Source organism: Kogia breviceps, chromosome 11 (genome assembly GCF_026419965.1).
Source record: "Kogia breviceps isolate mKogBre1 chromosome 11, mKogBre1 haplotype 1, whole genome shotgun sequence".
NCBI classification, from domain to species: Eukaryota; Metazoa; Chordata; class Mammalia; order Artiodactyla; family Physeteridae; genus Kogia; species Kogia breviceps.
Window position 1 is genome coordinate 71,712,825 of NC_081320.1, and position 16,510 is coordinate 71,729,334.

Here is a 16,510-nt window from a genome sequence, read left to right on the forward strand (position 1 = left end):
GTTACAGATGTTACAGAGAAATCATTTTTTAAGGCTTTATTTTCCCATCTTAAAAAAATATTTGATTTGAAAATATTTTTAACAAGTTACTCATCTGTTTTATTCACCAACAATTTATCAGTTGGAATAGGATTTTTCATTCACACATCTCGCTACTAGCACAAACCAGTAATCTTATCCACTATCCCACTTCGGGAAGAGAATTGGGGTGATATCTAATGGCTATTTCAAGCAACACATCAGTTAGTCCCTACAGTCTTTCACATTTTACGTTGCTTCCCTATAATCATCATTCATTTCTTTAGCACCGCGAGGCTATGAGTATCAGAGGCAAAGATGTGTCATGATATCATCTGCTAAAGATCTAACAGATCGATGGCAGTCTTTATTCTTTCTGAAATAAACACTGCCACCCTCTATGTGTGTGTGTGTGTGTGTGTGTGTGTGTGTGTATATATATATATATATATCCTTTTTATATATCACAATCATATCCCTTTTATACATCCGCATTATAGATCCTAATCATATCCCTTCCATCTGTGATTGTAAATAATTCCAGATGCCTAATCAAGGGGGTTCCAAGCAGTTAAGCTAGGAGACCCACAGGGCCCTTCCCAGCTGATCGCACCCTCCCGGGACCTTCCTGCCCGGCTCGCCTTTGGCAACACCCGGCCCTCCGCCCCGTGAGCGCCGCCTCCGGGGCCGCTGCGCCGCGGCGCGCGCACCCGAGGCCACGTGACCCCGAGCCGCCATGGCGGCGGTGCCGGGCGATCGCCGCTCCGGCCCTGCAGCGGGAGCCCGCTTCTTCTGCACCGCGGGCCGCGGCCTGGAGCCCTTCCTGATGCGGGAGGTGCGGTCGCGGCTGGCGGCCACGCAGGTGAGTCGGCCTGGTCGCGCGCCCGGGCGGAAAGCAGGGCGGCCCAGTCCCCGCCCCTGGCCGTGGTGCCTCCCCGCCGGGGTCCGTCCCAGGCCCGGGAAAGAGACGTGAGACCCGCGCTCTCGGCCCGCGAACCCACGGAGGCGACGTCCCAGCCCTCGGAGTTCTGCTGGCAGGTCCTCTAATTACTGCCGGAAAGACCCGCCAGCCGTTTTTCCCTGCACATCTGTTACCGCGTATCTGTCACGCGTGAAGTTTTGTTAAAAAGAGGGGTTGACGCAAGTACTTCATGGATTCTTTAAAAGAAAAGTGTTTGATAGTGCCTATAATTAGAATTAGACCTGTCAGAATCCTTTCTCCATCCTTTAAATGCAAATATAATCTTCAGGTTCAGCTGTTTTGGTCAGTTTCCCGACAATGATTATGTTTATCTCATAGGACTTCTAGGAGGATTAAACGATAAAGGGTGTGTAAAGTACACCTTAAACAGTAAATAGTAGCTAGAAAAATTCTCTTGGAAGCCTCAGAGGAGGAAGTTAACAGTTGCTGGCATTTATACGCTGTTAATTTCAATGAAACGAAGAAGGTTTTAAATACCAGTTTAGGTTCTAGGACATGCTGAGCCTGGTTCTTGAAAACAGGAAAAGGATGTAATAGAAAAGTGCTCCAGTATCTTGATGGAATATATATGACAGCGTGAATGATATGTTTTTGGAAAATGAAAGCTTCATGAAAGAAATTGACCACTCCACTCCCAGGACTCCTGCAGTGTTGAAGGTCCACAAAAGGAGTTTCAGTGATGAGGGGGTGGGGAGAGGAAGATAGAGGGGTCATGAAGAATGGCATCAATCTTTATTAGGCTACCTGCCATTTGTGGTTTTGGTCACAGAATGTCATAGAGTATTGAATGTAACTAATCTAAAAAAGCAACAATAGCAACTGCTGACATGGATTAAGCATTTAATACGTGTCAGACAGTTTCCACAACTGCCCTATGTTATGAGGTAGGCTCCACATTTAACAGAAACGGAAAATGAAGCACAGGTAAAGTCCAATAAAATATTCAAGTCATGGAACCAGAAAATGTCAGAGCTGGGATTCAAACCCAAGATGTCTGTGAAATCAGGCATGAGCGTATTATCATGTTCACCCCAGGCAGGCTGGGACCTGGGTCCAGTTCCTTAAACACTGTGTGGCCATGACATCTTGCTGCACTGATTTTTTTAAATGTTAACGTAGAGTTCTTGATATGAAAAACAGATGGCTTGGGCTTCCCTGGTGGCGCAGTGGTTGAGAGTCCGCTTGCCGATACAAGGGACGCGGGTTCGTGCCCCGGTCCGGGCGGATCCCACATGCCGCGGAGCGGCTGGGCCCGTGAGCCATGGCCACTGAGCCTGCGCGTTCGGAGCCTGTGCTTCGCGACGGGAGAGGCCACAACAGTGAGAGGCCCACGTACCACAAAAAAAAAAAAAAAAAAAAAAAAACAGATGGCTTGACCCAGTCTGCATATGCTGCATTATTAGAAAAAAGATGGTCTCTGCTTGTTCTCAGTCTTTGCCATTTGCTTCTCCATGGTGTGGTTTCATATGTTCCTCTATGTTTCCTGTAAACCGGAGTCCTGTAAGTTATAGCTAGCCCTTGGCCATATTCAGGTTTGATTTTTTTTTCTCCTGGTGGTGGGGCAAACCTCTCTATAGGTTCCTGTGTATTTTTAAATATTTAATTTATAGCATATATTATATACTATAGTATGTAGTGTGTAGAGTACTTTAAAGAAATGTGTTGGGTAAAATTAAGCCTTACTTTGTAGTAATGTTTAATGTGTTAAATACTGTTATTCATTATAACAATAAAAGTAGGAACAGTAATTTTGAAGACAGTAGAGGTGTCTCCAGTGCCAGCTGGCCAGGAGGCCCTGTCAGTTGATTAATCAGCCTTTATAAATCCACATAGCAAAGACAATTAACCCAGGTCCTTGCTCCGCGGCATGTGGGATCTTCCCGGACCAGGGCACGAACCCGTGACCCCTGCATCGGCAGGCGGATTCCCAACCACTGCGCCACCAGGGAAGCCCCTATGTTTTTACTTTTTTAGTGGGGTCATGATGATAGAGGGTAGTGGGGTACAGCTAAGCAGATAGTTGAGTTGTTTCATAGTTTTTCATTTAATGTAGTAAAGTATATATTTTTAATTCTCTCTTCTAAAATGCTCCAGAAAGCTCACACGCCACTTCAGTCCTTCACTTAGCACTTTAAATTAATTCCAAAATTAAATGGCATCTGTAGAATTAGGAAAACTTTGGTATCTCCCTATATTACTGTACCTTACTTTTTTGCATAGGCTTAAATTAAGCTTTTCATTTTTGTGTCAGACTTGAATCCCTGAATTTTAAAAGAAAGGTAGGGCTTCCCTGGTGGCGCAGTGGTTGAGAGTGCGCCTGCCGATGCAGGGGACACGGGTTCGTGCCCCAGTCCGGGAAGATCCCACATGCCGCAGAGCGGCTGGGCCCGTGAGCCATGGCCGCTGAGCCTGCGCGTCCAGAGCCTGTGCTCTGCAACAGAAGAGGCCACAACAGTGAGAGGCCCGCGTACTGCAAAAAAAATAAATGAAAATTTTTAAAAAATAAAAGAAAGTTAAAACTGCTAACTGCTTAGATAATGCTAGCCGATAACAGAGCTATTTTTTTCTTTAATAAAGGCTGTTATTTCATCTTCTGAAGTGTTAGACATAAAACCAGGTGGTTTTAGGCAGTTTTTAATGATTTAATTCCAAATGGAAAGAACAGATTGGATATATAAATAAATTTTCAAGTAACAAATACTGGGATGAAATATTCTAAAATGCCACAGTTCTAATTATTGTAATTGAATATGATCAGTTACAAACTAAAAAAAACGAGTAATGGTAGCTTCAGTGTTTGAAATCATAAACACCAAATTTCATTTCTCTACTACTTTGAGATACAATGTCTTTACAAAGGGTGAACTGTTAAAGTGCTTTCATATATAAGATTGATTCTCACAGTGGCTGTTTTACAACTTCGTAAACTACTTCTGATTACATGTTCATTTCTTGTAAAATGAATGTAGGCCTAGTGTTAATTTTTTAAATAAAGAGAATAATGTTGCTTTTGGTTTTGAGAATGTATTTAGTGCCTCAACATATATTATTCTTATGATTAGATACCCCAAATAAATTAAATGACCTTTTAGGTCCTCTTAATTAACTTTATTTTCAGTCAACTTTTTTTTGTTGTTCTCCACACCCCCCTCAAGAAAAGATATTTTTGGAGGAAGTTCATTATATAAACTGTTTCCCTTGATACTCAGGTGAATGAGAAAAGATAAGATCTTTGTACAATTAAATAACAAATTTAATGTCTAGACTACTAGGTTAAAATCACTGGTCTAGATGTTTGCATCAGTTTGTTTATAAGACTTGGATCTTAAAACCATACATTTTCAGTAAAATATTTATTTCACTTCCCCCAGAATCTCGACAAGGTATTTCATGTCTGTTAACCTGTTTTGTGATGGCTTAACATCAGCTATATTTTTAGGTCAAGTAACATAAAATCTAAACTTCTAAAAATTTACTTTTTAAAACTGTGTCTCCAAGTTCTAAGCACTTTTGAGGTATATATGTAGTTTTGACTTTAGAGGGAAAATGTCACATTTGTAATGAGAAAGAAGTAAATTGTAGAAACCAGAAGTTCTTGTTTTAGTTACTTCATTATCCCCTTAAATACTGATTCCTAAACATTCTTCTCATTCCCTACTTCCTCCATCTCTCTTGGTCAGCTACATGGCTGGTACCTAAGCTATTTGTGTGGTTTTTTAAAATTTATTTGTTTTTCCAGCTCTATTGACGTATAATTGACATATAACATTATGTAAGTTTAAGGTGATTTGATACATTTATATATTGCAAAATGATGACCACCATAGCATTAGCTAACACCTCCATCCCTTCATATAAGCACCATGACTTTTTTGTGGTGAAAACATTTAAGATCTACTCTTTTAGCAACTTTCAGCTATATAATACAGTATTACTAGCTGTAATCACCCTGCTATATGTCAGAGCCCCAGAACTTGTTACTCTTATAACTGGAAGTATTGGGGTTTTAATTGTTATCAACCTAGGGCTTCCCCAGTGGAGATTCTTCTTCATCGAGCTAGAGTGGTAACCTCAGAAATTACCATCCCCAAAGCTTAATCTGACCAGGTCAGATCAAACATACAACATTTGGAGTTCAAATTCCCATTGAATGGGAGCTACCTACACACATGGGATCCCCCAAATTCCATGGTTGCCTCAGTCCTAGGAAATAACTTAAAACCATGTCAGTCAGCCACGGCCACTGCCAAAAGGAGACTGCTAGGACTATCCACATCCATCCTGAACTTGAGGGCGTTGGATTGACCCAAAAGGTTGAGGGTTCCATTGGCATTAAGCACCATTTGCTGTACCTCATTCGACTGTCTGCGAGTCAGTGCGCTTTTCATTTTCCTTCCTTTCCTTTGACCACATAGCCATCCTGTCTCCAAAACCTCTTTCTGTTTGATGCATACTTCTTGCTTCTGTCCATATTCCAGTTCCCACAGCCAAATGGTTCATTATTTCTTCCTCAGTAATCTACTTCTCCCTCCAGCATCACATTCATCACTCAGTCCTTTATGCCTCTTCCACAGTAATTTTTTCTGCCAGCTGATTTAGTGCTGTCATAGTTTTCATCAAAAGCCTGTAATGCTTGACCGTTAGCATCTGTGGTACTCGAAATTTCATGACCGTTATCAAGCCGGCCTGAGCTACACCATCCATCCGCCTGACACCGTCAGTCAGCATCACACAGCAAATGTTGCCATGCTGACTTACAGTCTACTTGAGCCAGGTTGCCATTCCCATCTGTGTGTTCTTGCCCTTTTTTCTTTTGTTAGGATTCCTCTTCCTAAGTCTTATAGGGTTCTTCCCCGAGACTTTTACTAACAATGGCTTCCATCGTTGGTGCTACTTATTGTACGTACAACTTATCAGTGCGTTTACTATGTTAAGTTTTTAGTTTTCTTCTGGGTTTAATGCAGGTTGTTGTCTTATAAATTTTACGTTTTAATTTGCGTGTCAGTGTATGCCTATTACATTATTATTCATCTTTAAGATTTATACTGTATGCTTCCCTGTAGACTACGAAGTGGATGTTTAAGAAATACCTACTGATTATTTTAACCTTGGGCTAGACACCTCGTTTGTCCTCTCCATTATACCTTTCCTTTGCCCACTCTTAACAGTTGTGTGAGATTTGATAATTAATGAGTATTTTGTGTTCTATTTTTTTAGTAGTATGTGCACACACACACTTTGCAAAAGGTAACAAAGAAAGATTATGATCTTGGTCACTGACTATGTGACTTCACACAAATTATTTAACCTCTCTAAGCCTCAGTTTCCTAATCTGTTAAATGGGGATGATAAAATCTACCTTAGATGGTTGTTATAAGGATGAGGGGGAAAAAATTGTATTCAGAGTGCCTAGTACAGTGTCTGATAAATAGTAGATACTTCAGAAATGGTCATTTTTATTATTGTTAGTCTAGGTGCTATGTTTTAATTCATTAATATCTATTTTTTCTATCTCTAGGTTGAATATATTTCAGGGAAAGTTTTTTTCACCACCTGTTCTGACTTGAATATGCTGAAAAAATTAAAATCTGCAGAAAGGTTATTTTTGCTGATTAAAAAGCAGCTTCCGTTTAATGTTTCTTCTGTAAGTAAAGGTACAGTGTATACCTATTGCTTTTACCCCCCATGATATATTGTCCTCCAAAGTTTTCTGCTTGGTAATTAATATGTAGCCATTTCACATTTTTAAGATTCATTCAGACCCGTGAGATAATTAATTAGTTATTTTTCTATATTTCCTGAACATTATCACCTAATTATGTCTCTTCTCTTTGCAATCTGCTGCCTGTCTTCTGAGATTTTAGTGTCCTAAGTCACATTTCTTCCTTAAGAATTATGATCAGACACCTTCTCTAGAGCTATGTATGGTCAGTGCATTTATTTAGATTTAGGAGCATGTAATAACCCAAAATGCATTGATTTAATAAATTGGTCAAAACTGTCACCATCTAAATTTTAACTTATGAGTGATATAATTGGAAAAATACTACACAGTAAAATTTCCTGTTTGGGGAACTTTAAATGTTTTGAAAAAACTTATACCCATTTATAAAGCATTAGAGTTAAGGAGGGCTTAAGAGATTTCTTGTCCACTCCCTAATTTTATAAATATGCTGCTGAAATAATGTAAAGATCTTGATAAAAGCAACAAAAAAGGATCAGATGCATCTGGATAAAACATTGCCTTAAACCTCATTTTGATTGCTGCTTGTGCACAAGAGACCATGTCATCATATAGTCTATAATAAAATGTGTCAAGAAAGATACAAATGGCGAGAAATCAAGACAGGGCAGAAAAATTGTTTTAAAGCAAATCCTAAGGTATTATATTGTGGGGTCAATAAAATTTCATCCCAATATTTGGAGCTCTGTGTTTTGCAATTTATTCTGTTTTTTTAAACTTAATTTTTGTAGGCAAGATCAGCATTATTTTAAAGATCAACACATGCTCTAGGTCTATAAGTATATTGAAGAGATACATATGTTATCGTAAGACAAATGATCTTGCTAAAGAAAATGATAACTTTGTAGGAATTTTAAAACAGTTTTGACATTAAGTATGGAATATATAAGTGAACTTTATTCTGCACAATATTCTATGTTAAATTATATAAATTCCAGATGAAAGGGAAGTCACCATTCATGTGACTTTAAAATCATTGCTAAGAAATAAAATTTCTTATTTTAAAGAAATAAAGGTAATGGGATTTGGGGGTGATGAATAGCTTCAATAAAGGGTAAAATGAGATTTTATTTATTTAGGAAAAATATTTAATGAAATGCAGAGACTTACAAATGATGATCCTGAAAGTTGGTTGAATGCCATTTCAATTTGGAAAAATCTTCTTGAACTTGATGCAAAAGAGGTAAAACTCTCTCAAAAAAATGCTAACCCACTAAAAAGAGAAGTGGGAGAAAATGACATCATTGCTAAGAAATTGAAAACAGAACAAATGCAAGAGATACAAGAGAATAAGGAATGCCAACTGGAAAAACAAATAGAAGAAGAAACACTGGAGCAAGGGAATTTTACCACTAAAAGAGACAAATCTCAAGAAGAACTTCAGAACGATGTAGCAGAAGCAGTTGATACTCATAACCAGAACGACTTAACTTTCAGAGTTTCCTGTCGCTGCAGTGGAGCCATTGCAAAGACCTTCACTCAACAGGTACACTTTCCCCCTCCAGAGTGGGTTACCATTTTCTAAAAGAATTTATTACTCTTTAGATCTAAAAAGAGGTGAAAACCTTTCTCAGAATACATAAACCAGGCCAGACAGATAACTAGGCCTAATCTCATATAACTAAATGTCTTCTAAAAATGCATTTTCCTTCTTAACTGTACCTCAGATGCTTAAGAGGAATAGTATGCCATTCTATGTAAAGACTTCCTTTTACTTTCTCCCTAAAAGTTTCGTTAAACGAATAGATATCCTTTACATTTGGAAATCCTAATATCATGGTCTGAAGCTTTTTGGCTTTCTCTGTAGTTCGGTTCTGTGTTTATTGAATTGTTGCTCTGCACCAGGTCCTGCATGTGGGGTTGTCCCAGGACCCAGATGCAAATACACAGATGGACGTAAAAGGAGAGCAAAGACCACGAACAGACCCTAAAGTTCAGTAATATAAAGGGCATAAGCCTAGGTCCTTTGGCCAGTCAAAATCAGACAGACCCTTAAGTTTGAGCCTAAAGCTATTGCTGGTAATTTTTAAACCTATAGGATTGCCATAGCTAAAATAGTCAATCTTTCAGCTTGCATCTGTTTCCTAAAACCCAGAATGACCATAATTATCAGGCCATGATCTGGTTATTTCATGTATCTAAAATTACAAGAATAAAGATTACATATAAGTAGACGTTAATGCCATAGGATGTGTTGGGGGTGGAAGAGGTAAAATGTACCCTTTTTGCCTTGAGTAGAAAATGCTTTCGAGTGATATTTTAATATTGTAACCTTAAATTACCATCAGATAGTCTAATTGATTTTCCTGCAGACTCTGTTAGTTTTTGCTTACATTTAAACTTAAAATTTTCCTTTTTAGTATATTCTTTTCTATAACCTGCTGCTTTTCCAGGAGGTAGGAAGAGTAATTGGAATTGCTCTCATGAAACAGTTTGGATGGAAAGCAAATTTGAGGAATCCAAATTTAGAGGTAATGAATGTTCATTTTATTTTATATGCTTATAACCTAATTCTTTAAAGACAATGCCAACTCTTCTTTTTTTAAATTGAAATATAGTTGACATAAAATATTTTGTTTCAGGTGAACTACACAGTGATTCGACATTTGCATACATTACAAAATAATCGCCATGATAAGTCTAGTAGCCATCTGTCCCCATGCAAAGTTATTACAATATTATTGCAATGTCAACAACTTTTTATTGTGCTTTTCAATTTTGCTTTAGAGTTTTAAAAATCATGTCTACATGGATCCAGCAGTCTGTTTCCTCTTTAGCAATAGAATACTGCAGATAATTTTGCTAGTAGTTTTCACTGTGAAAATGTTTCATCCAAATAGGACTTTGGGAATGGAATTGTTTAGTCACAGTTAAACTGAACATTTAATATAACGTTGCAGAGATGCTCTCTATAATCACTATAATAAATAACAAGTCTGTATAATAAGAAATTCTAGCTAATGGTTAAAAGAAAATCAGAAAACAAAAAGGCCAATACAAAGTTAAATAGTGTGTTAATTGTGGCTTTGTTAGGGTTGGGGTATTATTTTTCTTTTTCTCTATTTTCAAAATCAATTTAAGGAGGTTACACAATTTTTAATTAGAGCAAAGTAAACACTTACATGAGAAAACATTCTAGCTATAAAAAATATTCTTCACGATTTTTTGAAAACCATCTCATAAATTTGACCAGTTTAGTCACTTTTATGATTCGTTAATTCATAAATTTATTGTTATATAGCTTTAAATGGAGTAATGACTGGCCAAATCAGAAGATTTTGTGTTGTTTTTCAGTTTTGTTTTTTGATATTTTTTGCTTTTAAAAAGTCGTGCCTCTTTTATATTCTTTATTGCTGTTATGCAAAATATTTTGACCTCAAGAATGTTTTGACATAAGGGCGTCTTCCTTCATCTGCCCCTTTCCACTTTTCTTATCTTCTGCTCTCCTGGTTTCCTCCTCTCCATCTCTCCCTGACTCTATCTCACTGTCTCAGAATTATAGTTTTCTCATAGTTTAGCTCACAAATAAATATATCTAATTTAATTCCTATCATCCATTTAATGCAATTAATAATAGCTATTGGTAGAAATAATCAACACAAAACAAAATTGACAGCAATAGAATCACACATAGTAAAATCCATGACCAAAATTGACAGAAGAATCAAATCTTAACAAATTTTGTTCTGTACAGTTAATAGAAAAACCTTCATAGTGGGAAAAGCTATACCTGATAACATTTGGTATATAAAAATATCAGTATATCATATCTTTAATATAACTTTTAAATAGAAAAGAATTAATCCCAATTAGTAGTTTTGCTAAAATGAATAATATAAAAAATTGGAAAGTTTAGCTTCAGTTAATCAAGAAATCAAGGAATTAAACTGACTAAACAGAGTTCACTCTAGATTATTCTTTTCTTAATAAAAGTTTATCAATATTGGAATAATTCTGATTAAACTATATTAAAATACCTTTGGGGTGAAAGTATCAGGAATCAAATGTTCTTGAGGTCAAACAGCAGAATTAGAGAATTCCATAAGCCTCATCAGGCTACAGAAGAGGGTTCTTTAAAATTCATGTGGGCTACTAATTATAACTTGAGACATTTAAATCCTCGTCATGGCCTGTCATGACGACTGCAGCTGACACTGCTATACAACTTAAAGGAAGGCGGTTAAGAGAGTAAATCCTAGGAGTCCTTATGACAAGGAAAAAGGTTTTCCTTTTTCCCCTTCTTTTCCTTTCATCTATATGAGAAGATGGATGTGACCTATTGTGGTAATCATTTCACAATATACACAATATACGTGAATGAAACCTTCATGCTATATGCCTTAAACATATAGAGTGATATATGTCAATTATTTTTCAATAAAACTGGGGAAAAAAATAACAAGGTAATAGAAAGGAAGAAGCTCCCCTATAAATAGTAGGGAGGGAAAAGTCACCCTTGCTACAGTATATTTGGTTTAAAGAAAGTTTTCTGATAGCCATGGCATCAAGTCTTACTTGAGGCTAGAATTAGGGTAGATTTAGGTAGTTGTCTCTAACCTAAAATGATGAAAAATCTAATTTAGTTAAGGTAATTCAAAGAATCGCTGGGAAGAAAGGTGACCTTGAGTTCTGCGTAATATGATTCTCAATATAACTTGTATACAATTTGACCTCAGAATTTTTCTATGAGATGTACTTAAAATTTACTTTGCCTCTGCTCAGTAAAAAATATTATGGAACATTTTTCTGGATATGACAAAGCCTTGGAATTTCTTATTAAAATATAGGTTGTATAGGTTCAAAATGGAAGTTTTCAAATTGTCAATCATTTGGTAATGCATTTCCTGTTCCATTTTAACTTCTGTATTTGTTCTTTCAGATCTTTATACATCTAAGTGACATTTACTCTGTGGTGGGAATTCCTGTGTTCAGGTAGATATAGTTTCTAAGTTTCAGGTTTGTACCTTAGTAGAGTTTGTAAAATTAAGGACTTTGTGCTTTTATTTATAGTGTGAAAGAAACATTGATATATCAGAGGGATCTAAGGGCAAAGCATTTGAGTTCTTTGCTTGAGCCAGTAAAGTGTTTTCATGGAGGTTAGTAGATATGATCTGATCGGACTAGAGCTGTGAAAGATTTGATCACAATAACCCACTGATTACATGATTCATACTGAAAATTATATCTAATTATTTCTATTATTAAATGATTTTCACAGGCCCATATTTAAGCTAAAATTTTTAGTCTGTTGGCTTCTTGGATTTTTTTATTAAAGTAGAAAATACAACACAGTTCTTAAAAGTCACCTTAAACATTCTTCAAATTTTATTGCAGTTCTTTTTTTGTGGGAGAGTAATTCAAGTTTTTAAAATCTTCTTCAGGTTTTCTCCCTAGCTATGTTGGGTACTATATAATAATAAATGCAGTTGATTCCTTTTCTTATTCAGAAATACTTATTAAGCCCTTCTCATACGACAGGTCCTTTTTCTAGATGCTTTGGGAAGAAAGAGCTGGTTGGATGATGGAAATAGGGATTTGCAGTTTGTTGGGAGGAACATGTGAATATTGTTGGCATCTTCAAAACATTTTATATGCAAAGCCCTGTTTACACAGGATAAGGTGATTTAGATACCCTTTCTCTAGGTAATTCTAGGCATGGGATGTTTTTAAATTCCTAAAAGTGCTATGGGAATACCTCACTTACCCTAAGCTCACATTTGTGCATGTGTAAGCCTGAATCAGGATGTAAAGAGAAATGCTGAAGGTCATTGTAATAGCTTTTATCAAATGGTGCGCCATAGCAGTTGATTAGCACAATGCTGAGAACACTGTAGATGTTCAAGAAGTGTTGAATGATTGAGTTCCACTATACGGTAGGCCCCACTAGCCTCTAGATTACAAAAATCATGCACCAAATAATATTTCTTGTCACCTTAACACACACGAGGTCATCACATGCCTCAATGCCCTGTTGGTTTCCTTTGGCCCCCACCTACCCCAGTAGCCTACCAACTCTCCCAGACGAAACCTAACCCACTGTTTTATACCTACACCTAAAAGGTGTCCAGGCTGCCCTACTCCAGTGCCTTTTGAAGCCCCAGGCCCTAACCCCTGCAGAATATTTGTAAAACTGTTTTGTTTTGTTTTGTTTTTTTTAGCAATTTTGCCTACCATGGGTTTTTTTTTTATTTTATAATAGTCGACAGGAAAGGTGAGAGAAACTGAAAGATGATCACATTTCAACCTAGTGTAATTATTGATAGTCACCAAGACAAGGGTAAGGAAGACTAGTAAGACAGTAAAGTATGAAATATATTTTTAGAAGGATTCATAAAGCAGCTAAATATTCTTTAACCCTTTGGCCCCTAAAAGGGTGAGCTTAAGTGTCTAGAATATTGATTTATAAGGAACATTTCATCCCCAGCAGGGCTGACAGATGCAGTATGAATGGATTTAGATTTTTGGCACCAAATAAAAGAACTCATTTTTAACTTGTAATCATATATTAAAATGCTAACTTTGATGCTCTTTTATTATTAACTTAACAAATATATAAACTTAAAAAACATATATGTTTTTATATGTGTTTTTTAAAGGTGTACAATTTTATTTAATGCTTGCTACACACCCTCAAGAAGTCATGCTTATGGCATTTCAAGTAATAACTGGTAATTTAACCTAAAAGTTGACAAAGGAAAGGTATGTATCTGAAAATTAAGGCTCAGACCCTGAATGAGCAGTGGCCGAAAATAAGACTGCATTAGATGCTCTGTGATTAGTCTGTTTCACTACCTCAGTGAAGGAAGGAAGCAATCATGAAGTGTGTTGATTAAAACAATTTGCCATTGTGTGGGGCAAGGGAGGCATATGAAGAACTAAAAAGCAGATAGCGGTGGACAAGAGAAGTGATGGTGGAGGTCAGAAACTGTCACCTGGTGACCCTGACAAGAGAAGAAAGTCAGAATTGATGGAACAGAGGACAGAGCAGCCATCGAGTTTGAGGAACACACAAAAATGTGTATCTTAGTAGCACATCACCTGGTACAGTAAGCATAGTGGATAAGAACCGTGGACTTCAGTTCCCCCTTCTCCACAAAATAACTCTGTGGGTTGGGGCATATTATCACATTCCTCTGCTATAAAATCAGGAAAAGGATGGTATCTACTTCCTAGCTTTGTAGTTGGAATTAAATGAGGTAACACATATGAAAATGAGATAACTGCTTTTATGATAGAGTAAGTGGTGAATAAATGTCAACTATTCTATTTTTAAACAGATCAGCAACTAGGGAGGGAAGGGGAGAAGCATTTACCAGAGTAAGATTAATTCATTCAATTAATTTCAAGTGAAATTATCTAATGAGTACTTACTCTGTGCTAAGCACTGTGCTACATATCCAGTGTTCAAAGATGAGTAAGATGGTTATTAAACACAAGGAATTCACTCTAGTGGGAGAACAGATAGGTGGTCAGTGCTTGATTGGAATTAGAAAAGAGGACCTAACTGATGGAGGACAGGTGAGCAAAAGAACACAGAAGAGTATCACTCAGTGTATCACTTAAATGGAGAATAATAAGCAAGGATATCTCAAGTGGACAAGAGAAGGAAAGGATCTTACAAGCAAGGAACTGCATGTGCAGAGGCATGGAGGTATGAGGAGGCTTGAGGTACATGGCGGACAGCAAGTAGTTTCGGTATAGATGGGACAGGGAGTGCATAGGGAGAGTGGTAGAAAAGGAGACTGAGGATTGGGAACGAGTCATGAAGTGACTTATAATTGAAGTCTTATAAGCTGGGTTAAATAACTTGAATTTTATTCTAAAAGCAGTAAGAATTTGAAGCAGAAGAGTGTTGTGATTAGGTTTGTGATTTTTAAAAACTTACCAAGGAAATTATATTTTAAAGTGGAAGGGAAATAAAAGGGGGGGGGGCGGTTAAACTCTTACACTGGTTCAGGCAATGAATGATGAAGAAATGAACTAAGGCAAAGTTGGGGGTAATAAAAAGGAGGCCGTGCATTCAAGAAAATGTTAGGGAGTCTAGAAAAACTTCCAGATATCTGATTTTAGCAACCAAGAGACACTGGTATCAGTCACTGAGATATAAAATATGGGGAAAGGAAGTAGTTGTGTGTTCAGTGAAACATGTCCAAGTAGATATTTAAAGTTGCAGCTCTGGAGTTCAGGTGACTAGTCACAGCTGGAGGTGTAGATGAGATTACCCAGTACATAGATGGTAAGTGGCCTAAGAAAATGAAGACGTATATCAAGATAGTAAATACAGGGAAAGGAGAGTGTACTTAGTTTATATCTGTAAATTTCACAGTACTTAAAGAACCTCCAGGTAAAAGGTGTCCAAACACACGTTTGAAGATAAAGATCTGGGATTCAGGGGACAAATCTAGGCTAGAGAGATGTAGGTGAGAATGTCTTCAACTTGCTGATAGACGGTGTGTAAGAGAACAAAGAAGAAATGCTTGTAAGGAGATCAAAAACCACCTTTATTTTTTTTAACATCTTTATTGGAGTAAAATTGCTTTACAATGGTGTGTTAGTTTCTGCTTTATAACAAAGTGAATCAGCTATACGTATACATATATCCCCATATCTCCTCCCTCTTGCGTCTTCCTCCCACCCTCCCTATCCCACCCCTCTAGGCGGTCACAAAGCACCGAGCTGATCTCCCTGTGCTACGTGGCTGCTTCCCACTAACTATCTGTTTTACATTTGGTAGTGTATATATGTCCATGCCACTCTCTCACTTCGTCCCAGCTTACCCTTCCCCCTCCCAGTGTCCTCAAGTCCATTCTCTACGTCTGCGTCTTTATTCTTGTCCTGCCCCTAGGTTCTTCAGAACCTTTTTTTTTTTTTTTTAGATTCCATATATATGTGTTAGCATACAGTATTTGTTTTTCTGTTTCTGACTTACTTCACTCTGTATGACAGACTCTAGGTCCATCCACCTCACTACAAATAACTCAATTTCATTTCTTTTTATAGCTGAGTAATATTCCATTGTATATATGTGCCACATCTTCTTTATCCATTCACCTGTCGATGGACACTTGGGTTGCTTCCATGTCCTTGCTGTTGTAAATAGAGCTACAATGAACATTGTGGTACATGACTCTTTTTGAATTATGGTTTTCTCAGGGTATATGCCCAGTAGTGGGATTGCTGGGTCATATGGTAGTTGTATTTTTAGTTTTTTAAGGAACCTCCACACTATTCTCCATAGTGGCTGTATCAATTTACATTCCCACCAACAGTGCAAGAGGATTCCCTTTTCTCCACACCCTCTCCAGCATTTATTGTTTGTAGATTTTTTGATGATGGCCATTCTGACCAGTGTGAGGTGATACCTCATTGTAGTTTTGATTTGCATTTCTCTAATGATTAGTGATGTTGAGCACCCTTTCATGTGTTAGTTAGCAAGCTGTATGTCTTCTTTGGAAAAATGTCTATTTAGTTCTTCTGCCCATTTTTGGATTGGGTTGTTTGTTTTTTTGATATTGAGTTGCATGAGCTGCTTGGAAATTTTGGAAATTAATCCTTTGTCAGTTGCTTCATTTGCAAATATTTTCTCCCATTCTGAAGGTTGTCTTTTCATCTTGTTTATGGTTTCCTTTGCTGTGCAAAAGGTTTTAAGTTTCATTAGGTCCCATTTGTTTATTTTTATTTTTATTTCCATTTCTCTAGGAAGTGGGTCAAAAAGGATCTTGCTGAGATTTATGTCAGAGTGTTCTGCCTATGTTTTCCACTAAGAG

General features: G+C 37.2%; 1 protein-coding gene across 4 annotated transcripts in view; it reads left to right on the forward strand.

Moving 5' to 3' along the window:
* The first annotated feature begins 724 nt into the window (after nt 1-724).
* The window catches only part of THUMPD2 (THUMP domain containing 2), a 40,243-nt gene continuing 24,457 nt past the window's right edge, over nt 725-16,510 (forward strand). Inside the window, exons 1-5 of one of the 4 annotated variants that reach the window (XM_067007724.1) lie at nt 725-880; nt 6,519-6,644; nt 7,823-8,229; nt 9,137-9,214; nt 11,623-11,675. In XM_067007724.1, coding sequence (XP_066863825.1) covers nt 7,840-8,229; nt 9,137-9,214; nt 11,623-11,675 — 521 coding nt within the window. In that variant the 5' untranslated portion in view covers nt 725-880; nt 6,519-6,644; nt 7,823-7,839. Of the gene's footprint in view, nt 881-6,518; nt 6,655-7,822; nt 8,230-9,136; nt 9,215-11,622; nt 11,676-16,510 lie in introns of all 4 variants that reach the window. The other 3 variants (XM_059078824.2, XR_010835578.1, XM_059078828.2) reach the window with 3 other exon arrangements.